Genomic DNA, 23,861 nt, shown 5'->3' with positions numbered 1-23,861 from the left:
CTCCTCCTTCCAGGGGCCCAGCTGGGGGTGAGCCCTGTCCACCCTTACCCCTCCCAACCTGAGACACAGAGTAGACTCTGGAAGGAAGAGAGCCGGCCAGGAGAGGCTGGGCTGCTCTCATTGCCTCCCCCACCCCAGCCACACCCAGGAGCAGCGGGAGGAAGTCGGGAAAATCCTGCAGGGACTTGGCAAAGTGCCCCGGAGTGCTGGAGGGGAGGGGGCTGGGCGGGGGATCCCAGCTGTAGCTCGCACAGGCCAATCTGAAAGAAGCTGCCACCGCTCCCCATCTCCATGGAGAAGGAATGATCCGATTTCTGCTCAGGGGGGTGGTTTTAGGGGACGGAGCCGGGACAGGCCGGGCCCCTTGAGCCCTCCCTAGGAACGTTCTGCGGAGGAAAAAAAACTACAAAAAACCACCAAACCTAGTCCAGGGGGCTCCAAGTCCAGCTGAGGCAAGGACCCTCTTCTTTGGCCAGGGGGATCCGGTTCTCCTAGGAGCAGGATGGGGCACCTGTCCCCGCACCCCCCCACATTTGAGGCTCAGCAACGGTCCGCCCACTTCTCTGCTCCTGTCCCCCAAACCTAGACTGCAGCGCCACACCCCAGGATCCCGGGGTTGGAAGATTAGCTGTGCACCCCACTCTCTCTCCTGAACACCCCCTCTTGCCCTCTGGGAAGGGGTGACAGCACTGACCATAGGTCAAATCCCCACTTTCACCGCAGGCGGAAGGCGTCGGTTCCCTCCTCCCCATTCCTTTTCTTTAACTGATGGGGAGGGGTGTGGTAGCCCGTTTCCCGGGGCGGGGGGGGGGGCGCACTTGTCCGCAATAAGGTAGTGGGCCTGGGGTGGGGGTGGGGGCCGACGTGACCGGGTCTCCCAGGCCTGGGCGCCGCGAGGCGGGACTGCAGAGGTGCCGCAGGAACTTTCCCGCAGGCACTCGCGAGTTTTCCGGGACCCGGCGCCCCACCCGGGGGCTCGGCGGTCGCCAAGGGAGCGGGAGCGGCGGCTGCAGAGCGTCTGATGCCCGTTCCCACGGCCTGGGGCGGGGGTCTCAGTGGGGCGGCCAGCTTCTCGAAGGGAAGGCCTCAGGGGCAGGGGTCCGGGATGGCGGGGGAAGAGACCCTCAGCCCAGGCTTCCAGGAGGGGTATTTGTTGGGGGGGGGGGTCTCAGGGTCCCGGCGGGGGCCCACCTTGCACGAGTACGTGTGCTGCACCGGGTCCACGTTGAGAATCTCCTCCACGGTGCCGGTGAGCACCACGTTCGCCTCCTCCTCCCGCCGCTCCAGCGCGCGCTCCGGGCACGTCCCGTCGGCGCTGGGCAGGGCGCGCGCGGCCACCACCAGGAGCAGCAGGAGCGGCTGCAGCGGGGCCCAGCCGGACGGCCACAGGCTGGGCATGGCGCGGGCCGAGGACGGCGGAAGGCAGCCAGAGCAAGCGCGCGGGCCTGGCCGCGCCGGGAACGGGACTAGACAGGACAGGACGCAGCTCCTGGGAGGCGGTGGGAGCGCGGGCGGCGCGGGGGCGGGACCCGGGGCAGCCCCGCCCCCTCCCCGCCTCCCCACCTCCCCCCACCCCAGCTCCCCGGCCCGCGCCGGTCCCCGGCCCGCCCGGCGCCCCGCGACCCGCGCCGGCCGCGAACAAAGCGTCGGGACAGCGGCGCCGGGCGGAGACCGGGCTGGTGGGAGGGAGGGGCCGGGCTGGGTCGGGCCGAGGCGGGTGGTGGGACTCGCCGGGCCGGAGGGGCGGACGGGGCAGGGGCGGGTGGGCGGGCCCGGGGGGGGGAGGTTGCTCGCCCTCCTGCGGCGCACCCCCACGGACGCCCCCTCCCCCGTCCGCGCGGACGTCTCTCCCCCGCCCAGGAAATGCGGCTGCAATCGGGTTAATGCATAATCTGGAGGCGACGTGACGGGACTTCCAAGAGGTTCCAGGCTGTGCCGCGGCCGGAGCTGCGGGAGCTTCCTGGCCGCGGGAAGGGGCCGCCAGACCCTGGGACCCCCACGGCCCCTCGGGCCGTGCAGGCCCTCGCCCCTCCCCCGGCGGGAAGAGCACGACGGGGAACCACCGCCTCTTTTAGGAAACTGGGGACGGAAACTCGCCCGGGCGCGGGACCCCCAACCCGTTCGGGGGAGGAGGCGGCCCCAGCAGGCCGCGCCCCCGGCCGGCTGGGACCAATGTGGACTGGGGGCCGCGGTGATTGGTCTGGACGGAGCGCAGGCCCGCCCACCGCGCGCTCCCGGGTCAGCTCGGGCCTCGCCGCAGAGCCGAGGGCTCCCTCTGCCGTCCAGCCGAGACGCCGTCGGGTCCGCGGCGGCCGGCCACGCCCCCTCCTCAGGCCCGCCGGCCGGCGCTCCTCCAGCCCGCGGGTCTGGGCACCGGGTGAACGGAGATCCGGAGGGCCCAGCTTAGAGCCTGGCTTCGCTGAAGATCGAGGGGGAGGGAGAGGGGACCGCTGCTGTCCCTCCAGGGCTGGGTCTGCGGGACACCCCGTCCCTCCAAGCCAGCCACAGCTGTCCGAAGCGGCGGGTGAGAGCGAGCAGAGGCCCTTCCGGAGAGGACCCCACGTCCGCTCCAAGGGTGCAGGCTCGCACTCGCTAGCTTGTAGTGTGGCAAAGAAGCGGGAAGCGGGGGAGCACCGCTCCCACACGCGTACGCACAGCTGTTGGTCACAGATAAGCCAGACATCGAAGTCCCTGGGCCTAGAAACAGACCCCCACAGACCAGAAAGGGGCGTCTGGGTCTCCCGCCAAATTACCCTGACCAGTCTGAAAGCTGAGTCTGGATGTCCCCAGAGTCATGGACTTGAGCCCAAAGAAGTGTACGTTCAGTGTCTCCTGCTGTCCCCCCCACCCCCATCTTGCCTGTGTCTGGGACTGACTCCGTCTGGCTCCCCTGGAGCTCTTGGGGAATTGGTATAGAGAGAAGCATTCCAGGTGGAGACTGGGGTAGCCTTTGTCAAGTTAGGTGCCCCGTCTAGGACAAGCTCTTTCACATGGACTGGAGGAACCCCTCATTCCTGGAGGCCCGTCTCCTGTTGGCCATGGCCTCTCTACCAGGTGAAGCCTCGAAGGCCAGGGTGTCTGTTGGAGACCAGTCTCCATTCAGCAGCTTGCCCCATGGTGATGCGAGTGTTCAACCTTCCCTAGACCCATGCAGACAGGACAGGGCAGGTGGATGTGGCCTGGAGGGCCAAGAGGCCCCAAGGCCCTGCTTGGTGTGGAGGAGCCTGCCTCACAGCCCACCCAGTCATGGCCTAGGGCCTCACCCTCTCCCCCCTTCCCCAGGGTGCTGGTCCCAGCAGGAACCTGACCACACCTTCCCCTCCCTGTACTGTCTGTTGGCCCAGATGTGGGGGATGGAAACCTGCTGTGCAGAGGCTGACGGGCTCAATGTGGAGCCAGGGGTGGGCTCCAGCAGAGGGGCCTCTTTTCTTTCTTTAGAAGCTAATTTCCCAAAGGTGTGGGCACGGACATCTTCAGTTTATCCAAGGGGTGGGTGGGAGTGGGTCACCATTTGACCTCACCAGGCTTGTCCCTGCCCTTGGCAACCCCAGCCTAGTGACCACCCAGTGATCCTGGGTCTCCTCTTCTGTCCCACCCCCGCCCCATAAGCAGGGAGGCAGAAGGGAGGGAAGGACTACACGTAAGGACCCATTTAATATTGCGTCAACTTTTATTACTCGCACTTGGCCAGGGACTCAGGTGCGGGGCCCTCAGTGCTGCCCTCCTGGTCCTGCCCACTCCCCCCTGCACACCCCCCACCCCCCCGCAGGCGTAAATTCATGAACACAGTGCACTGGGGTGTGAGGCCATAGTCCCCCAGCCGGTGTGGGTCTTCCATGGGCTTCCCCTGGAAACTCAGCCAGAACAGGTCAGCCTGCACATGCTCCTGCCGGCACACCTGCTGCTTGAGCTCAGCCACCGTCTGCGTCAGCCGGACCTCGTAGGCGGTGCTGCGACCCTTGTCGTTTCTCACCAGGATGCTCAGGCTCTCGTCACAGCTCTGCACCACCAGCAGGACCGTACTGCCAGGACACAGGCCCTGGCTGGTGAGGGGGACCCCGTCCTTCAGCACCTGGCCGGCGGGGTGGGTAGCCAGGCGCTGCTGGAATGCAGGCACGCCAGTTTTCTGGGCTATCTGCTGCTTCAGCTCCGACACCAGCATGGAGACCCTCAGGGGGACCAGGAACTCCTCGCCCCCCAGCATCTTCACCTTCAGGTTCCCCGCCTGTGGAAATCACACAGACTCCTAGAAGTCGGCATCGGTCCTGGAGCCACTACGTGCAGATGACTGGCCACAGGACAAGGCTGGGGATGCTGCTCGCCCCTCTCCACCTGCCAGGAGAGGAGCCCCAGGCCCTGGAGGCAAGCAGGGAGCGTTTCCGGAAGAAGGGTGAGCCCGCCACGACCATCACTCCGCCTCCCTTAACCCACTAAGATGCCCTCTTTGCCAGTGCCGAGGGATCTCAGGGTTAAACACTGGGCAGAACTTTCCAAGACCCAGACCCCAACCCGATATCAGAAAGAACCCTGTCCCTCCCCTCGTGCCTAGGGACCTGGGGGAGCTCAGAGCAACTCCACTTGACTGGCACAAGGTGGGAGCTCCACCCCTGATGACCCCAGCAGAGGCAGGAAAACTGACTGGCACAGAGCCCCCCCGCCGCCACCTATCAAACAGCGCTCACCATGGCCGTGGGCTCTGGCACCCGGTGCTCCACAGACACAGACCAGTTTGCAGCCTCTCAGCTTCCAGCTCCTCTCCTGCTCCACCCTTTTATGAACCTGAGCTGTGCACGTCAGGGGGAGTGTCGGGGAGAGAGCCTCACCAGTGGCTGAATTTAGCTTCGGTTTCAGTTTCCTTTTCCCAAGGTGCATCCCAGTGAGCAGCTGAAACAAAACAGAATGACAAGGTAAGGAGCTGGGACTACCCACCTGTCCCGGACCTCCGGACAGCACCCTAACCCAGAAACCCCCTAAATGTCCTGTGCTTCCCATTCTTTACAGGAGGCACGGAAGCCGTGGTAACACGAATGATTGGAAACTTTCACTTTCCATTTACCGATTTGCAAAATTCGTAAGCTTGGAAAACATTGCCTCAGTTAATTCAGAAAGAACAAAATAGTGACAATCCAAACTACCCAGAGATAACGAGCAGTGGTTTAGGAGGGTATTTATTCAGATCTGTTGTTGTTGCTTTTTCATGAAAGAGGTGTATCTCTTACTTTCTATAAAAATGGACTCATGCACACTACCCAGAAAGTGAAAAGACTATTCTCTAAATGGAAGAAAATACTTGCAAATCATGTCAGATAAGGGTCTAGCATCTGTACCATAAAAAGAACTCTTAGAACTCAACCATAAAAAGATAAACGATTCAATTTAAACTTGGGGGAATGGGACACCTGGATGGTGAGGTCGGTCAGGCAGTCAACTCTCTTTGTCAGCTCAGGTTGTGATCTCAGGTTGTGAGATCGAGCCCCATGTTGGGCTCTTTGCTCAGCCTGGAGTCTTCTTGGGTTTCTTTCTCCCTCTCCCCTGTTCTCTCTTTCTCTCTCTCAAATAAATAAGTCAATCTTTTTAAAAAATTGGGCAAATGTTTGAATAGATATTTCTTTGTAGAAAATACAAAAATGGCCAGAACCCCATGAAAAGATGTTCAACATCATTAGTCATCAGGGAAACGCAAATCAAGATCACAATGAGAAACCATGTCACACCATTATTATAGCATGACTGTAAGTATAGTGTTAGGATGATGTCATAATAAGATAACAATTCAAAAAGAGCCGTGACAGGTTTGGAGGATGTACAGAAATTGGAACCCTCGTACATTGCTGATGGAAACGTAAATGGTTCAGCCACTGTGGAAAGCGGTGTAGTCACTCCTCAAGAAGTTAAACAGGATTCTCATGGGGCCCAACATTTCCAGTCCTAGGTACAGACCCCAAAGAACTGGACACAGGTTTTCAAACGAATACTTGTACCCAAATATTCATAGCAGCACAATTTACAATAGATAAGAGGTAGAAACTGTGGGAAAAACCAAATCCATCAACGGATGAATGCGTCAACAAAACAGGGTTCACCCTCACGATGGAACATTGCTGAGCCATAAAACGGGCTGGGGGCACCCAGGAGGCTCCGTCGTTAAGTGTCTGCCTTCGACTCAGGTTGTGATCCCAGGGTCCCGGGATCCAGCCCCGCATAACGGGCATACATTAGCTAAACATAAATAAAAAAGAAAGTAAGTAAATAATTTTGAAATAAAAAAGTTAAAGAATGGAAAAATAAATGTTTTCAATAGAGATCTTGGCCATTTCACTTATCCAACCCCCCAGAAAGATTTCATAGGGCTCCAAAATTGTGAACACACAAAAAACAGAGGGGTTTAAATTTCCTTCTTTTTATATTTTAAGTGTATATCTCCACTCGTTCCTTCCACAAATGTTTATTGAAGTAAGGAATACAGAATGTGAAAATCCCCCCATCTCCCCCAGATGGCCATTATTCAACAAGGTATTCATGTGTTCTGATTTCTTAATACTGTCACATGGTACTAGAATCTTCATTTTCTTTTAGTTATTTCATCCCATGCCACCAGTTGCCTTCCTGCTTTTGACAGGAAGAGCTAAATACAAAGACATTAAGGAAGCAGAATGATCGAACCTGTCTCAGTTTCCTGGGACTGTCATAACAAATTACCACAAACTGGGGACTTGAAGCCTTGACAAGAGGTCTGATATCCAGGGGGACTACATGACCAGTATTGTCAGGCTGGTTAAAAATAATCTATTTTTACCTGGCTTACAGAAGACAGGAATCATCTGAAATACAAGGATATAAGAAATTTGAAAGTAGAAGGATGGACAGAAACACACCACATGACTATTAACTGAAATGAAACTCATATGGCCATATTAACAATTCTATCAGCAAAGAAATGTTATAGGTAAAATGTTACAGAGATACAAAAAGTCATGGAACAATAAAAAGTTGAGATCACTGGTAAAATAAAATAGTTTCAAACTTGTATGCAGCTAATAATATGGCCACAAAATATATAAGTTCTTGTCACAAATATTAATATTCTATTTACGAAATTATAACAGTCATGTATAAAGGAACCTTTGGTTAATATTTTATTTCATTTACTAACTACCTTAAACTTCCTTAAACGTTTAAAATAGCCTTTATAACATTTAATATACTTGATTTTATTTTTAAACCCTTCGACTTATCTAATAAGTGCAACCACAAAAAAACCTTTCCAAGAATGTCCCCAGTCCTTACCACTTGTGCCACACAGAGGTACTAGTCTCACAGTCCGGCCCTCTACTAGATGCAAATCTACCACTTTCACCTTTCAGCAAGACACAATGGCATCTCTGCTCTCGTTCAAAGCTAATTCCTTTCCCCACTTTTCCACCTGGCCAGTCACAGCTCCTGAGACCATCATCTCAGATGACATCTGATTAGCTAAAGGCCCTTGGTCGCAGCTTGAAGGTCACCCTGAGGCCCTGTGGAATGATGGGGTGGGCTGCCCCGTAGGCCTCCGGACGGACAGATGTTGGAGGCTACAGGGCACCATTACTTGCTGAGAAAGTAGCACAGAGCTTGTTGGTCACTGTGGCTGAACAGACCAGTCTTCAGAGACCATGGGAGGCGGGGCCAAACTTCTTAAGGAAGTTGTGTGGTTGAAGCCTGATGTGCTGTAAGTACCAATGGGCTGGGCTGCTTAGTGAGGCGCCCCCTCCTTTCCATGTTCTCGGAGGGAGCAGGGTCACTCTGTTCTCCCAGCCAGCACTAGGAAGGTTGAACACCCCCTGACCTGGGCCACAGTCTCACTGTCCTGGACCCCGTCCCTCTTCAAGCCAGAGCCTCACCCCCACTTGGTGGGCGCATCCGTCTCCTAGCCACAGCCCCTTCTAATGGGTGTCTAGGGGACGCAGGACTCAGGGCAGACCAGAAATGCAAATGAAGCTGCTGTCCCCATACTGACCTGACCTGACCTGCAGGCTCAGAGGGCCGCTCAGACGGTTCCATGTCTGGTTCTCCCCAAAACAGACTCTGGGCTGGTGGGGGCACTTGGCTCTCAGGGGAGTCAGGATGGAGTCTGCCGATGGGCAAGATTCCCCTTGCTGTAGGGATGACTTGTAGGGAGGGAGAGAAGACGCAGACCGGAGATGTGGGGAGCTAGTCTAACCTGCGGGAGGCAGTGAGTTGGAGAGGAGCAAGGTGGGGGCACTCAACTTCGTTCCAACCTACAGGATCTGGTGAGGGCAAGGAAGGAGTGTAGCTGGACACTGGGCCACATGGGCCCTGAGCTAGGGCTGTCAGTGGCTGCAGGGCCAGGCATACCCCGAGATCCTATGTGGTCACTGTGTGTCAGGGACAAGTCCTCTGAGGTCAGGCCCACGTGAGAACAGGGCCTAGAGTCTGCAGTGTGGAGACCCACAGCCAGCTGCACAGGAGACACCTGACACGCCCAAGGCTAATGGTGGAGGGCACGGCACAGAGAAAACACGAAGTGTTCCATGGGCAGCCCGCCCCCGCCACCCCCCACTCTGCCCACCCATGGAGGGGAGAAAAAGAGGTCGGGGAGGGAAGAGAAGGAAAGCTCAGCTAGCTTATCTTCCTTTCTGCAGGACTCACCCCAGGACACCAAGCCCTGACACCGCAGGACTCACCCCAGGACACCAAGCCCTGACACCCCATGGAGTCCAGAGCCCCTGCCTTGACCCACTCCCCAATCTCCCACCTCACCGGGTTGGAATCTGGGTCTTGGGGCCACAGTGGGGAGGGGGAGACGCAGGTGGGAAGGTTGCGGGAGAGGCTTCCACTGCCAGACGGAGGTGAAGAGACCGCCAGCCCCAGAGCCAAGAAAATTATCCCGAACTTGGCAATCAGGCACAGGGAGCCTTGCTATCCCTGAAGGTCTCCCTAGAGGTGCTTTTGTTGAGATTCTTGAAGCTGCAGTTAATGTGGTTTAGACATCTGTCCTACTGGTTGGAGAGACCGCCACCCCGGAGAACATGGCCTTGCTGCCCCATGTGGCATCTGCCGGTTATGTGCCTGACCCGCGCTCCTTCCTCAAAGCCTCTTGGGACCCTCTGGTTTCCCCACTGGTGAGCTAGACACACACCTGACATGTGTTCACTATGTATTTGTATGGAAGTCATGGTTTTTTTGCCTTGAAAATCATATTTTGATATCAGATATTAGAAAATATGCCCCCATAACTTGGCTGTTGGTGGGACACTGTCACCCCTGATTTTGGGTCAAGACTGTATCATTGTCTGGAGGTTGGGAGGTCTGTTACTCTGTTACTCTGTTAACTCTGTTACCATCTGTTACTCATTCATTGAGTCAGCGTGTTTTTATAGGGTTCACTCTATATGCCTGGCTCTCCTCTGGGACAAAGCAGAGCTCACATTCCTGGGGGGTGGACAGACATGGCGTGGGAGACGTGGGTAAAAAAGGCACGTGTTGGGGCGCCTGGGTGGCTCAGTGGTTAAGCCGCTGCCTTCGGCTCAGGTCATGATCTCGGGGTCCTGGGATCGAGTCCCGCATCGGGCTCTCTGCTCAGCGGGGAGCCTGCTTCGTCCTCTCTCTCTCTCTGCCTGCCTCTCTGCCTACTTGTGATTTCTCTCTGTCAAATAAATAAATAAAATCTTAAAAAAAAAAAAAGGCACGTGTTGTAGGGCATCTGGCTGGCTCAGTCGGGATAGTGTGCAACTCTCCATCTCGGGGTCGTAAGCTTGAGCCCCATGTTCGGTGTAGAGATTCCTTAAAAATAAAATCTAAGAGGAGGAGGAGGGGGAGGAGGAGGAGGAGGAGGAGGGGGAGGAGGAGGAAGGGGAGGGGAGGAGGAGGAGGAGGAAAGGATGCAGGTGTTGCCAGGACCAAGAAGAAGGAGCAGGAACGTGAAGCTGGAAGTCTTGGATTGGCCCAGGCGGAGACAGAGGCGCTGCAGAAGGCCTGAGGCCGCCGTGTGTCTGCCCATGTCGGGGAGGGAGGCTGGGGAGCAGCGGTGGAGGGGCCAGGCGGTGGGCGGCTGCTGAACACACTGTGCTGTCCCCGAGGAGGGGCCTGGCCCGATTCCGCTCCAGCCTGACAGGGTCATCAGGACCCCCGCGTGGAGTAAAGACCTCAGGTCAGGAAGGGAGCTGGAGCCCCGCTGGGAGCTTCTCTGAGAACCGGGGGAGGGAAGCTGGTGGTCGCGCGGTGACAGCGGCAGGGACGCGAGGAGTCCGAAGGGGCTGTTCGGACACATCAGGAGTTCGAGCGCTGCAGGCCTGATGGGCCAGGGTCGGGTGTGGACACCAAGTGCCCAGGATGCTGGCTGAACGTTCAGCTGGTCTGAGAGCTCCAGGCGATGAAGAGAAGGCAGGAGCCTCAGTCAGGCCCCTCGCCAGGTGGAGATGGCCCAGTTGTCTGAACAGAAGCTGGTGCTTAAACTCCCTCCCCAGGCATCAGAGGGCCGACGTCCTAGGACGCGGGGGTCCTGCTGAGTCCGTGTGCGGGGAGCGTAGGGCGGAGAGAAGAGCCTGGGGCTGTGGAGCGTGGGGACTGACCTCCCCTCCTGCGCCCCTGTGGTCGGACCTCCTGGTAGTAATGGGGCTGGGGGGAGGGCAGGCACCAGGGCAGGCATGAAACTGAGAGCAGGAGTCAAGACTCAGCCCCATGGACACTCTCGGCAAATGCTTATGGACACATTGTGCTGAAACGCACTGAGACTTAGGGTTAGGCAAGGGAGATGGCCTGGGGTTCCTGGGCAAGTCCAGGCTGAGGACAGCGACTACAGCCTCAGGGAGCAGAGAGGGGGAGGGTCACGGAGATATCAGAAATGCAGGAGCAGGGCAGCTGGCGAGTGAGGCCTGTGTAGCCCCCTCGTCACTACAGGGACATCCTGGTGATCTCGCTGGGCATGGTCTCCACAGTCTTGGGTCGGACTGATGGGCGGTTTGGGAGGGGAAGAAAGGACCTGGGCTCACCTGGGAGGGTCACTGTTGCAGGACCTTCGCCAGAGAGAGGCTTCGGTAGGTGCAGATCCGAGTGGGGACCTGAGAAGTTGACACTGTGTCGCGCTTTCCTAACATGAGCAGCATCGTGGAGACGGACTCGCGGACTCACGGGGAGAGGCAGTGAGGGTGCAGAGACAGGGGAGGGGCCAGGTGCCCGCCTCGCGCAGGGAGCACCGGGGCCTCACCCAGGGGCCATGGTGACTGGCAGGTCTCAGCGCCACATCAGATGAGAAGGGGACAGGGAGGAGGCACCGTGGGCCGAGGAGAGGGACCGGAAGTTGCTCAAATTGTTCAGGAGCACACTGGGGCGTGGCCAGCAAATGTGAGATCCTGGGTGGCCCCGCAGCCCAGAGTGTAAAGCCAGGGCGATCAGGGGCTCGGAGCAGCTCTGGGAGGGCAGAGGGCTCGTGGGACCGACAGAGGAGCATGACCGGCGTCTTATTCCTGAATCTGGCCGCGTTTCCGCTAACGGAAGGTCTGGAGTGTCCGCCGTGTCGGGTCTGGAGCCCAGGACTCAGGAGACCTTGAGGGTCTATGCACTCTTCTGAAATGCTGGCCAAAGCACATGAGGAAGCAGGTCCAGCGTGGGCAGGACGGGGCCACAGGGCAGGGAACCAGAAGTCCAGGGACCACAGCCCCAGTGTCCATACATGGTGCCCCTCTCACCCCCGGATCCCAGTGGGCCCTCAGGTGACAGAAGGTGCCCCAGGGAAGCCGCCGGCACCACCCAGACCCACTAGCTGTGCAAAGGGACAGGCAGGGGACTGTCCAGCCACAAAGACAGCTGCGGTTTGACACAGGTTAGGCTTTGGCGAGTGAATGTGCTGAAGCAAGAGGAGCTGCGGTTTGACACAGGTTAGGCTTTGGCGAGTGAATGTGCTGAAGCAAGAGGAGCGAGGAAGGTCGGGGAGCGGCACAGTGGCTGGCCGGCACGTGGGTCTTGATCCAGGGAGCGGGAGGACATCGGTGGATGACAAGCACCGACCTCAGCCTCATCTGAGGACTGCCGGTCTCAGCAAAGCGGAAGGGGAGAGGGGGACCTGAGCTGCGGGGCTGGGAAGCCGTAAGGGAACGTGAGGCTTGAGGTTAGGCCTGGAGGGTGGCGGCTGTGAGAGGGACCCTGGCCTAGGAAGTGAGTGGCCAAGTGAGGAGGGGAGGACGGCTGAAGGGGAGGACGTCCCGAGGGCTGGAGAATCATCGTCGCGGAGTTTGAAATCGCCAGGCGCTACGGCAGGAGTGGAGAGGGAACGTGTCGGAATCAGGAGTGAATCCCGTAGAAAGTGAGACAAGGCCCCCAGGCGCAGAGACTACTCAGCAAGGTAAGGTATGACGATACGGGGCTTGAGGCTGGGACTCTGTGGCAGCGAAGAGACTGGTCTGGAAGTCCCAAGGAGGAGGCACACGGTAGCTCACCTGTCCCCAGGTGCAGTGGTCCAGGACACGAGAGCAGCAGCACTGACAGGAGCTCCCTGGACAGGGGCGGGATAGAGTCTGCGCCTTCCCGGGCTGGAGAGAGATGACTTCCCAGATGTGGAGAGGGGTCAACACCCAGATTTTGGAGAAAGATATTAACAGCACCCAGACCAGGGGCAGGATGCTGGCCTGAGTTGTGGTTGGGTGGGCGGGGGGGTGCGCTCCCCGCCCACGGTTCAGGCAGCGGAGGGAAGGAGTCAACTTCCCGGCCTGGAAGGCTAGAAGACACCCCCTTGGCCACAGAGGATGACTACCCCAGACCTCAAAGCTCAGCATCAGCGAGCTGTGCTCCTGGCCTCTACCTGGGTCCTGGGTATTTGATCCCCTTTTCCCTTTGATTCCCTGGGTATTTGATTCGCTCCCTTGCACCCTGGGTCCCATCAGCCCTCGCCTTTATCACTTGTTGGATTCCAGCAAACACTGATGAAGGACTCAGCCCCCAGCTCCCACTTTGCAGGAGAGAACCTACAGCAGTTCTAGTCCGGTCACTGGACAGCTCTGGCCCCAGCTGCGCGGGTCGATGGGCTGCTGTCTGCTGGCAGGAGAGGCGGGAGCAGACTCTAAGGAGCGTGGTGGGGGGCGGGAGCAGGGGCTGAGGCTCTGGAGTCTGTGTGCCAGGGGAGCGTGAGGGCCGGGCTGTGATGCTGTTGCCCCCCATGTCAGAGGCTGGGGGCGGGGTGTGCACAGACAGCACTTCCCAAGCCCTCAAGGGACATCGGTTGGATGCTGTCCTGTGGAATGCTGTTCCAGTGGCGAGATGTGAGACCCCCACCCCCACAAGGCTGGAGCCCCACATCTAGCCTAGAAGATGCCTCTTCCTTCCTCACAAAGTTCCCCACTGACTCTCCGGCTTTGCCTTCCCCATGGCCATCAGGGGGCCCTGCAGATGTCCCCGGGACATCTGCCATCTGGGGCTTGGCCCACGCATCCTGGTTCCGGGAAGACAGGCAGGTCTTTGATGGCTCCCAAGAAGCATCTCCTTGGATGGAAAGCCAGGGTTCAAAGCCACCGAGCCCTTGTAAATGCTAGAGAAAATAAGGACAAAGGACAGGGAAGAAGGGGTGGGTGGGGGGACAAGGCCACTCTCCCTGGGTCCAGGGCTTGGTTCTTCCCAGCTCTCCCAGTTACGACTGCAACAGATGGCCCTGAGACATCGTAGTCCACACGGTCCTCCTCTGAATCGACAGCCAGAACAGAACACTCAGGGGCAGCCGGGAAGATGTGGCCCGTGGCAATAGCAGCTTCAGGTCACGGTCCTTCGGAGGTGCTTCCCTCACGAGTCTGGCAGCTGAGCCTCCTGGACCGCTGGCTGCCTCATCTTCACAGGGCCCCCGTCGGGGCCTCTCCTCGTGGCCTGTCTGTGCGGCCAGCTTGTGCTTCCGTACAGAGACAGTCGGAGGGACGAGGACCCAGAGGGACACGACCACACAGACAGTGGGGGTGCGGCCCTGTGGAAAGGACACAGTGGGGCTGTTGGTGATGACAATATTGGGAAAGCTCACCTTGCTCCGACCCTAGAGGGTTCCTTGCTGGGACCGAGGCTGGGAAGGTCAAGACACAGGCCCCCCGAGACCCTGGGTGGGAAGCATCCTTCCCTTCCTGGCAGGCCTCTGAGAAGGAGCCTGCGGGGTGCTCAAAGTGTGGCGAACACTCTGGGGCATGTGATGAAGCTGAGTATAGGTATCTCCTCCCTGCCTCAGCCGTCCCCTGTTCAGTTCTCTCCCACCTGCTTCCCGCGGCAGAACAGGGTAGCTGACATGTACTCAGTTTTCTCCATGCTGGGCACCTTCAAGCAGGGTCTCATGTGTCTACCCCTGTTCTGGGATCGATGGATCGATCTATCTATATCCATCCCCGTTCCTGGGATCAATAGATGACCCACTTTACGGGTGAAGAGGCAGGTCCGGGAGGATAAGGCATCCCACCCAACAACGAGCGAGGGAGGAACGGTCAAGGACGTGGTTCTTCAGACCCTCCTCGCAGTCTGAACTCCTGCCTCTCTGGCCTCCACGGAAGGCTGGGGGCCGCCCGGAGCCCAGCCACATTGTCCAGACCAGTGGCCACAGCTCCTTCGCCACCCCCAAGAGGAAAAGGAGTCTCCAGTGGCCACTGGGGGCGCTGGCGGGCTTCCGTCTTTCCCCATTCTCGAACTCCCGGACAGGAAGTCCAGGTTCCAGCCAGGACTGCACAGGGGGCAGTCGGTGCTCCTTGGGCTTTTGGTGCCGGCAGTAGCCCCTCCTCAGATTCCTGCCTGACCCCGGCTGCTTTCCGACACCCCTCCACGCCCGCACCCTCCTCTAGGCGGGAGTGGGGAACACGGGTAGCCTCATCTGGGTGCCTGGGCAGAAACGATTGAGTGATGGGGAGGATCTGGGCTGCCCCCTGCCCCGCCCCGGTGCCCCAGGCACAAGGGGGCACCACTGCAGGGCAGGCGGGGACTTTGCTTGGCACTCGACTAGAATCAGCCTCAGAAAGGAAAGAAGTCCTCTGGATGGGGGTGCAGAGTGGGACCGGATATGGGTGGTGGGACAGGGGCCAGCCATGGACACCCACTATGCAGACCCACAGCCGTTAAACCGGCCCTTCGAGGCCTGCCTTTCGGCTCACTCTAGTGCTCAGAAAAGCCCCCACAAGGCCCTCCCAGACCCCTCCTGGGCCCCGAAGCCTCCAGGTCTGTGTCTCTGCCTGCCCCTTCCCCTCCTCCCTTGGCCCCTGTGGCCCCTTTCCCATCCTGGGGATGCCGTTCCCTCCCCTGGGGCCTTGCAGAGCTGCCTCGTCCCTAGAAGATCCCACTGCGGAGACTTCCAGACACCCCATCAAAAGAAGGGTTTCCTCTCCCCTAGCAGCCCACGCATTTCTGTCACTTATTACGGAATGATTATTTTCGCTTGCCGTGTCCTCCAGCACCAGATTAGAAGCCCAGGGGCTTCCCCAGCCTAAGTGTCTGGCCAGGCCCACAGTGAGCCTCGGGAAACGTCCGTGGCATGGATACCACACTGCTGCCAGGCCACATGGACTGGGAACCCCAAGCATTCAAAAGACTACAGCCCTGTGACATAATTCAAAATGAAAACAATATCAAACCGAAAAATAATACAGACCTGTTTCTCCTACTGTGCCGCCTTGAAATAGATTTTTTCAAAAAAAGATTTTATTTATTTATTTGACAGACAGAGATCACATAGGCAGAGAGGCAGGCAGAGAGGCAGGCAGAGAGAAGGAAGCAGGCTCCCTGCCAAGCAGACAGCCCCCGATGCAGGGCTCAATCCCAGGACCCTGAGACCATGACCTGAGCCAAAGGCAGAGGCTTCACCCACTGAGCCACCCAGGCGCCCCTGAGATAGATTTCAAACAATTGCTCCTGGGCACCTGGGTGGCTCAGCCGTTAAGTGTCTGCCTTTCGCTCAGCTTGTGATCCCGGGGTCCTGGGATCCAGCCCCGCGTCGGCCCCCCTGCTCCTCCCTCGCCCACTCCCCCTGCTTGTGTTCCCTCTCTCGCTGTGTCTCTGACAAATAAATAAATAAAATCTTAACAAAACAAAACAATTGTTCTTCATTTTTTGTGAGCCCTACTTTGCCGGTGCTTAGCCCGAAGTTGTGCAATACAAGAAGAGTGTGATGTCACCAGCCCCATGACTTGGGGCCCCATGACTTTCTCTGCCTTGTATCAGCACCAGCCTTGACCCTGAGATACCACCTCTGATTATCTGGTGACACTGCCAGCCTGACCAGTGACATCCCTCCATTCTGCTGCGTGACCCTTTTCCGCCTGACTGGTGACGTCACTCTTCCTGTCTAGTATCACCTCCTCCATCTATGCCATGATTTACTTGTCCCCGGACGCCGCCCTGCCTGCCGCCAGGCTCCAGCCAGCTGACCTCTTTCAGCCGAGAGGCTGGTGTTCCACGTTCACTGGGGCGCAGGCCTGCAGTAGGGGTGCGGCGGAGGGGCGGGTCCTGGGAGGCCGAGCACGCGGCAGGACAGAGGCTGTGCTGAGACCCTCGACCCCGGGCGGGGACCCGGAACGGCGGAGCAAAACGGAAGAGGCACGCGGGCCGAGGCTCGCCTCCTCCTCCCGGGCGCCTGACCCGTTTCGCCCTCGTGACTCTACTTTCGGATGTTCCGCGCCGCGCCGCGCGCCGCGGACTCTGGGCGCCATCCCCACCCCATCCCCTCTGGGCCTGAATGGGAGCCCCGCGCCCAGCCCCGGAGACTCGCCGCCCCGGGCAGTCGTGGCAGGCCTGTCGGGGCAGGCCGGGTCCAGCGCACAGCTCGGGACGCCGCCGCAGAGGAGGGGCCCCCGCGGCTTTCCCGCCCGGAGCGGCGCGGCCAGAGCGCTCCGCGAGCCTTTGTCGCGCGCGCGCGCGGGGCCCTGACTGGCGGTCGGCGGGGGCCGCGGCCGGGGAGGGCTGCCCCGCGCGGGGCCCGGCGAGCGCAGCCTCTCATTGGCTGGCGAGAGTGTGGGAACGAAAGCGGAGCCGCGTTCACACACCCCGCGGCCGCGCCGCCTTAAATAGCGGCGCGCGGGCAGCTCGGCGCGCCGGCCTGCAGCCTGGGGCCCCATCCGGGAGAGCTGGGCTCGCCGCGCGCTCGCCCCGGGCGCCGCACTCCGCCTGGCTCCGGAGGCGCGGGGGCGCACCATGCCCGCAGACACCCCAGGGAAGCCCAGAGCCTCGCCGCTGGCAGGAGCGCCGGCCGGCGCCCACAGAACCCCGAATGAGCCCCGAAGCGCGGCGGAGCACCGGAAGGTGGGGGCCCGGCGGGGCGTGGGTTGGGGGGCGTGGGTGGGGCGGACGGACGCGGGACTCAGCCACAGCCCGACCCACAGTCCTCCAAGCCCGTCATGGAGAAGCGGCGCCGCGCGCGCATCAATGAAAGCCTCGCGCAGCTCAAGAGCCTCATCCTGGACGCCTTCAGGAAGGATGTAGGTCGGGGTCGGGAGGTGAGGTCGGGGGTGGGAGGAGATGCGGAGCTCGGAAGTCTGGGCGCACTCCTGGGGTGCGAGCCTCCCACACCTGCCGTACCGCCAGAGCTCCCGCCATTCGAAGCTGGAGAAAGCAGACATCCTGGAGATGACCGTGCGGCACCTGCGGAGCCTGCGGCGGGTGCAGGCGGCAGGTGAGGCGCGGGCAGCGGCGGGGCGGGGCGGGGCGGGGAGGTGACGCGGAGGCGCACGGGACCTCCGCGGCGGGAACCGACCGCCTGTCCCCTGCCGCCCCCGCAGCCGCGCTCAGCGCTGACCCCGCCGTCCTGGGCAAGTACCGCGCCGGCTTCAATGAGTGTCTCGCGGAGGTGAACCGCTTCTTGGCCGGCTGCGACGGCGTCCCGGCCGACGTGCGTTCTCGGCTGCTTGGCCACCTGGCGGCCTGCCTGGGCCAGCTGGGGCCCTCGCGCCGCCCGGCTCCACCGCCCCCCTCTGCGGAGGCCCGGGCGCCGGAGGTCTTCCCGGGTTGCCCGCAGCTCCCGGCGTTCGACCGCCCCTTCCCCTTGCTGCGTCCTGGGTCCGCCTTCGCGCTGCGGCTCCCGCCAGGCCTGACTGGGGCGCCCCGCAACGCCCCCAGGGCGGGGCTGCAGAACCGGGGCGCGCCCTGGAGGCCGTGGCTGCGGTGAGGCCTGGACCCTCACTGCTGCGGAGGCCGCGCCCGGTTCTGGGGCCTCGGAGTGAGCCAGGGGTTTGTTTCCAGAGGCCGCGTCCAGGCCGTTCTCATCTGTTGTCTGTGCGGAGACTAGTCTGCAGTTTCCTTCCTAACTGCGGCCCCTTAGTTCTGGGCGGGGGTGGTGGGGGGTCTGCTGGTTGTTTTGTGCTGGCTTCTGCGGCGGGACTGCGGGTGGCCCTTGCCCCGGCTCTGTGCCCCGCATGGGGCCCTTCCTCTAGCCCCGGGGCTTGGCCCTGAGCCGTATGGGCCCTCGAGGAAGTGTGGGGACGTGAGAAGTGGCTCAGGGGAGAGACAGGCCGCGCTTTTCCCACAGCGCATCCCAGTTCTGGAGAGCAGTCCCACCGCATCACTGGGCAAGGATTCTTGTCTGTTTTGAAGGTACTTCAGCCCACTCCCACTCCTGTGGACCTCAAAAGGTGGAGACATTGACCACCAGGACATTGACTTGTCCTGGGCCGCTGAGCTGTGGCGAGAGGTGACCATGTCCTGAAGTTTCTGTTCTGGCTTGGTCCACTCCCTCCTGTGTTCTCAGGGTCAGCATGAAGCTGCGGGACTGAGCCTGCTCCAAGCCCTGTTGGTTCAGGAGAAGAGAGCCGGCAGGAGAGGGTGTCTGAGTCCCGAGGACAGGCAACTGGGGCAAGGCTGGCCAAGAGTGCTTCGTGCCAGGATCCGGCGGAGGGGTACTGTCCCACCCGAGTCCAGTCCTGCCCTGTGTCCTGGGAGGGGAGGTCTCCCCCAGTGAGAAAACCTGGAGGCTGGGCCTGCCCCTGCCCCTGCCTCTGTTCTGAGCCCCTCCCAGGGCTGCTCTACAAGCCCTGGCAGTCATGGCCATCAGCCCCGGAGTCCCTGTCCCGCGACCCCAAGTCTCCCTGAGCTGCTGCTGGGGGCTGGGCTGCATTGCAACAAGGGGGTGACCTGGGACAAGTGGAGACTGGGATGTCTCATCCTGAGCCATTAGATGCTGAGCCAAGACTCACTTCCCAACTCCAGCCAAGTTCATCGGATGGTTGCCGGCTGCTTGCCTGGCCAGGGCCCATCAAGGAGAAGGAGGGTGAGTCACTGCTAGAGGTTAGCTTGCTTTTCCTCTAGTGGCTTCTGTGGCTGTGTCCCCGGCAGGATTCACCTGGGCTCTCCTGCCCTCAGCTACGCTTACCCTGCAGGGACCTCCCAATCCCCACCAAGCCAATAACCCCTGCCCTCTGGTTTCCTCGCCTATCTCCCTGAGTCAAGGGTCTGGATCTGTGTCCTAGATGGTGGCAGCCACATGGGCCAAGTGCTGTGCCCTTGGACATGTACACAGTCAGTGATCCTGGCCCTCGGGGAGCTGCAGAGTAGTCCCTCTTTCTTCAGATTTGGGGCGTCAGCAGGACTGGGGAGGAAGAGGTGGTCACACCTGGGACGCTCTCTTGGCCGGAGACTAGCCCTGGGTCTGTTGCTGAAGCTGGAAGCTCAACCTGGCTGAGGAAGGGGAGCAGCTCAGGGCCTCAGGGCAGAAGCTGGAGGGGTGCGGGGAGCACTTTGGGGTCTGAAGCCTGGGGGGTTGGTAGGGGGTGATTAGGGTCTATACAAAGCTGGGGCCCACACATCCTGCATGAACAAGAGGGACCTCCCTACCTGTGTGGCCAGAGGCAAAAGGGCTCCCTGGGGAAATATCCTGGGACTTGGGCCACCGACTCTCCCTCCTCCCAAGAGAGGGCAGGGATAACTCCAGGGTAGACCCCCACCTCCCGTTCACTCCCCGCCTCACTTCCTGCCCCCCCCCCCCCCCCCCCCCCCCCGTGCCTTGCTACATCCCACTCCCTGTTTCTGGTACTCTCTTCTCCACCGTGTTGCCAAAGGGAGCTTGGGAGTGAGGGCCCACCGAGGACCTCTCAGGCTCTGCGGGGACCACACGCCGTCCCTCCGACAGGCAAGCCCACCTGTCCTCTGTCCCTTTGAACTCAGCCTCCCTGCGGGAATCCCCGCCCCGATTGCCCACTGGAGGCAGCCACGCCAGGCTCCATGGGCCACAGAGGCTAACCCCATGTCTGTGTGCCTCATTTGTCCCCAGTGCCTGCTTGGAACAGTTGGATTCCTACTGACCTGATGAACTGAATGACAGAGGCAGGAGGGTTGGGAAGGGTTTCCGAAGTACGGCTGACACAGGGTTCCGTTAACCCCACGTGCACAGCAGAGCGAGTGGACGGTTGCTGAACTGTTCACCGCTGTCAGGGCGTTGTTAGTGGTGCTCGCCGCCGTCAGAGCAGCGCCGTGTGGCAGCAGCACTCCGGGGGCGCCGCTGCCCGGGTCCCTCGTGCGTCCGGCTCCTCATCTCTGTGGGGACTCACCACCCCTGCGGCTGTCCCTCCTAGTCTGCTCCGCCCGTTCCTCCCACCCCCCATCCCCCTTTCCTCTGAGAAACACCTGTTTGTTCTCTGTATCTAGGAGTATTTTTTCTTTAGGATGTTATTTTTAAGTCATCTCTACACCCAGCATGGATGGGGCTGAGCTCTCAGTCCCGAGACAGAGTCCTGTGCTGCACCAGCTGAGTCAGCAGGCTCCCCAAGCATACTTTTTGTTTGTTCATTTGTCTTGTTTTACAGATTCTACATATAAGTGAAAACATGTGGTATTTGTCTTTGTCTGTCTGACTTGTTTGACTTAGCATAACCTCTTCTAGGTCGTCCGTATTGTTATAAATGGCCAATTCCATGCTTTTTTCTGGCTGAGAGGGTGTTATTCTTTTTTTTTTTTTTTTTTATTTTGTTTGAGAGCACGTGTGCATGGATGGAGGGGCAGAGGGACAAGCCGCCTCCTGACTCGGGGCTCACGGGGAAGCTGGGAGGGTTGCTCCATGCCAGGACCCTGAGATAATGAACTGAGTTGAAGTCAGATGATCAACCACTAAACCAGCTGAGCCAGCACCGGCACCCCTGGCCCCCCTGGCCCCCCTGGCGGAGGTTGTTCTTGCTTCCACTGGGGGTGTCTGAGGGAGCACAGCCGCAGGCCAAAGCTGGCCTCCTCACCAGGCTGCCCCTTTTCAGCTGCTGAGAGCAACAGGGTCTTTTTTTTTTTTTTAAACACTTTATTTATTTATTTGACAGAGCGATCACAAGTAGGCAGAGAGGCAGGCAGAGAGAGAGAGGAGGAAGCAGGCTCCCTGCTGAACAGAGAGCCCGATGCGGGGCTCGATCCCACGACCCTGAGCCAAAGGCAGAGGCTTAACCCACTGAGCCACCCAGGAGCCCCAACACCTGGGTCTTAACAGCATCCTCTGTATCTGGGTGGCTCCATTGTTAAGTCTGCTTTCCTCTCAGGTCATGATCCCAGGACCCTGGGACCGAGTCCCGCATCTGCTTCTCCCTCTACTGTCTACTGTTACCCTGGCTTGTGCTCTCTTGCTCTCTGTCAAATAAATAAATAAAATCTTAAAAAAAAAAAAAAGAAGAGCATCCTTGCCTCCGGCTGTGGAAGGAACCCCCCCCACACACACACCCAGCCTGGACACCCGCCCAGTCCAGGGACCCCTCAAGTGCTTCTCTATAGGCCTCATGGGGGGAGTGCTGGCCTAAAAGGTGGAGTAACCCCCTCGCACCAGGGGCTCTCCTTCCTACCCTCCCCCCTTTCCCTCCACTTCCTGCCCCGCCCCCTTCCTTCTGCCCCCCCATGGGGCCCCCAGATGGACTCCCTGACCTGCTCACCACCCACCGAGCTATCTTTATCTTGGCTTTTGTCTTCCAGACACTTCCTGATGAAGCACTCTCTCCTGTCCCGCTGTGTGGCAGGGGTGGGGGAGTAGGAGGCCGGAGGCCTGCTGACCAGTTCCCTCTGCCGGCAGGTGGACTCTCATTCAGTGTCTGGGGTCTCCCTCCAGTCCAGTTCCTGGCAAAAACCAAGAGCCAATGAATGTTTGCTAAATTCATGTACACGGTCAGCAGAACTCTTGGCCTCTCTGGGTGTGGGATCCCTGCATGTCTGGGTCCCATCTGCCTGTGGGGCCAGGGCATGCGGACTGAACAATGACAGCATATCATGGGTGTTAGAAATCTGGAGAAAGAATGGGTCCCTATGGTGACAGAAGTTGGCCCAGGAAACTGCAGTCAGTTGGAAATTCAGACTTGGGGAGGGGCTGGGCTATTTGGAACCCTGGTTTGTGAGGGGTGAGGCCTGTGCTCCCACACCAAAGCTCCAGCAGTCCCCCGATGATGTCCAGGCCTCAGAAGCCTCCTCCTATTACCTGGTAAGCTTTCCAGAGAGGGAGGCTGACCCCAAAGGGTCCCACAGCCGTACTGGTGCCCTGTCTGCCCCCTGGAGCCCTGGGGACTAGATCCCCCCGGGATGTACCGCGGTCAAGGAGACAGGCCCTGGGGCCGACAGTTTCCTAGAAGGCCACCAGTGATCCTCTCCCCTCCCGCAGCCTTGTCAGCGTGCGGAGGTTGGCTCACACGACCGATGACCGATGCAGAAGGGAGGCGAGGTCTGTAATATTCGTTTGCAAGTACATCTCGCTGTGTCTCTGTTGCATCATGACTTTGGGGGAGGCCAACTGTCCTTTACTCTGGAGAGGCCCGAAGAGTGTGGACCTGAGGGAGAGTGAGTTTAGAAGCAGGTTCTCCAACTCCTGAGCCTTCGGATGAGGTCCCAGCACTGCCACCATCTTGACAGCAGCTTCAGGAGAGGTCCTGAACCAGAGCCACCCCACTGAGCCGCTCCTGGGCTTCTCTCTCAGAAACTGGGAGATAATCAACATTTGTCATTTGAAGCTGCTAAACCCTGGGTTAACCTGTTATGCCCCAGTAAATTACAGTAAGTTGTAAAGTAACAGTGTGAGTTGTAAAACTTAAGTAACAACAGCAATCAACAAGGAATGTACCCTAACCCAGCAGCGCCCCCCATCTGCCTTCCCCGCAGTGGGATTGTGGAAGAGGTGGGGTGCGGTGGGGGGAGGAGCCCCAGAAATAGTCCTGGCAACTGTCGGCATAAGCAGAGAGTGGGTGGGCCTGACTTTGACCTGGAAGCAGTTTCCGAGCCCCCACAGATGGGAGCAGACACAGGCCCAGGTCCCTGCCATGATGCTGACCAGTCACAGTCCAGGTCCCCCGCCCCTGGACTCTGGGCAGGGATGGGGGTCATTTCTGGGGTAGGAACTGATGGGGCACCCTGGGTCAGAGCACGGGATTGGGGAGTCACAGGCTCTGGGTTTGCAACAAGGACAGGTGAGAGATGCCTCCTGCTGAGAGCTGTGCTGCCCCACCCTGGGTGGACCCGGCCTCAGCTGACCCTGTCAGACTCCCGGGCCACACTGCCCTGTCCCCGGTGGGGAGCATAGACCCTGTCTGCAGCCTGGTAGCCATGATGACCAAAAGTACCATCTGCTGCTGCTTCAAGTGTCTCCTCCATGTGCCGCACCTGACCCGACGCCCACTGCTAGCTTCAGGCCTCCCTCCTGGGCCTCCACGGTGAGTGGGGAGTCCCACGTCTGTGTGGGGAGAACGGAGCTCAGCAGCGACTAGAAGGTCAGTGTTGGAAGGCAGAGGCCCTGTGCTTGGCCCTCACCAACCCCTAACCTCACTGTAAGCAGGGTGTGTGCATCTGAGCTGGCAGGAGCATCCCACGCCCTGTCCTTGCCCACATAGTGGGCAGAGGGAGGGACACCTTCCTGCAACTGTTTGGCCCAACCAGAGGCTGGTGGAGAGGAGGGCTTCCCAGCTCTACCCCTCCCCTCACTTAGG

The 23,861-nt window shown here is 59.6% G+C and overlaps 3 protein-coding genes across 13 annotated transcripts in view; 1 reads left to right on the top strand and 2 right to left on the bottom strand.

Moving 5' to 3' along the window:
• The window catches only part of AGRN (agrin), a 33,127-nt gene extending 31,597 nt beyond the window's left edge, over positions 1 to 1,530 (bottom strand). For all 8 annotated transcript variants that reach the window (XM_082750391.1, XM_082750402.1, XM_082750399.1 and 5 more), the window contains exon 1: positions 1,192 to 1,530. In XM_082750391.1, the coding sequence (XP_082606517.1) occupies positions 1,192 to 1,398 (207 nt within the window). In that variant the 5' untranslated portion in view covers positions 1,399 to 1,530. The remainder of the gene's footprint in view (positions 1 to 1,191) is intronic.
• A 2,121-nt stretch (positions 1,531 to 3,651) lies between these two features.
• On the bottom strand, positions 3,652 to 11,219 carry ISG15 (ISG15 ubiquitin like modifier). The gene is made up of 3 exons (XM_082750410.1): positions 10,992 to 11,219; positions 4,683 to 4,884; positions 3,652 to 4,225 (listed from the first exon to the last, which is right to left on the bottom strand). The coding sequence occupies exons 2-3, from the start codon at positions 4,683 to 4,685 to the stop codon at positions 3,674 to 3,676; spliced, it is 555 nt and encodes a 184-aa protein (XP_082606536.1). The 5' UTR covers positions 4,686 to 4,884; positions 10,992 to 11,219; the 3' UTR covers positions 3,652 to 3,673.
• Positions 11,220 to 16,964: 5,745 nt separating this feature from the next.
• Positions 16,965 to 22,951, top strand: HES4 (hes family bHLH transcription factor 4). 4 transcript variants are annotated; one of them, XR_014307840.1, is made up of 7 exons: positions 16,965 to 17,241; positions 17,322 to 17,417; positions 17,524 to 17,611; positions 17,718 to 17,747; positions 18,464 to 18,528; positions 18,683 to 19,201; positions 21,871 to 22,951. XR_014307840.1 is itself a non-coding variant. In XM_082750390.1 (6 exons), the coding sequence occupies exons 1-6, from the start codon at positions 17,134 to 17,136 to the stop codon at positions 18,890 to 18,892; spliced, it is 597 nt and encodes a 198-aa protein (XP_082606516.1). In that variant the 5' UTR covers positions 16,965 to 17,133; the 3' UTR covers positions 18,893 to 20,846. The 4 variants fall into 4 exon arrangements, 2 of the variants coding, with proteins under 2 accessions (XP_082606516.1, XP_082606515.1); XR_014307841.1 differs by lacking the exon at positions 21,871 to 22,951 and adding an exon at positions 19,401 to 20,846; XM_082750390.1 differs by lacking the exon at positions 21,871 to 22,951 and having other exon boundaries at positions 18,683 to 20,846.
• The last annotated feature ends 910 nt before the right edge of the window (positions 22,952 to 23,861 follow it).

Source organism: Mustela nivalis (genome assembly GCF_964662115.1).
Source record: "Mustela nivalis genome assembly, contig: HAP1_SCAFFOLD_1032, whole genome shotgun sequence".
NCBI lineage: Eukaryota > Metazoa > Chordata > Mammalia > Carnivora > Mustelidae > Mustela > Mustela nivalis.
The sequence above is the reverse complement of the archived record's forward strand: the minus strand, read 5'-3'. Positions and strand labels throughout refer to the sequence as shown.

Coding starts and splice junctions, on each gene's coding strand:
- HES4 (XM_082750389.1), top strand. CDS start 17,134: ATGCCCGCAGACACCCCAGGGAAGCCCAGAGCCTCGCCGCTGGCAGGA. Junction 17,418..17,523: donor TGGACGCCTTCAGGAAGGAT/GTAGGTCGGGGT, acceptor CCGTACCGCCAG/AGCTCCCGCCATTCGAAGCT. Junction 17,612..17,717: donor GCGGCGGGTGCAGGCGGCAG/GTGAGGCGCGGG, acceptor CCGCCCCCGCAG/CCGCGCTCAGCGCTGACCCC.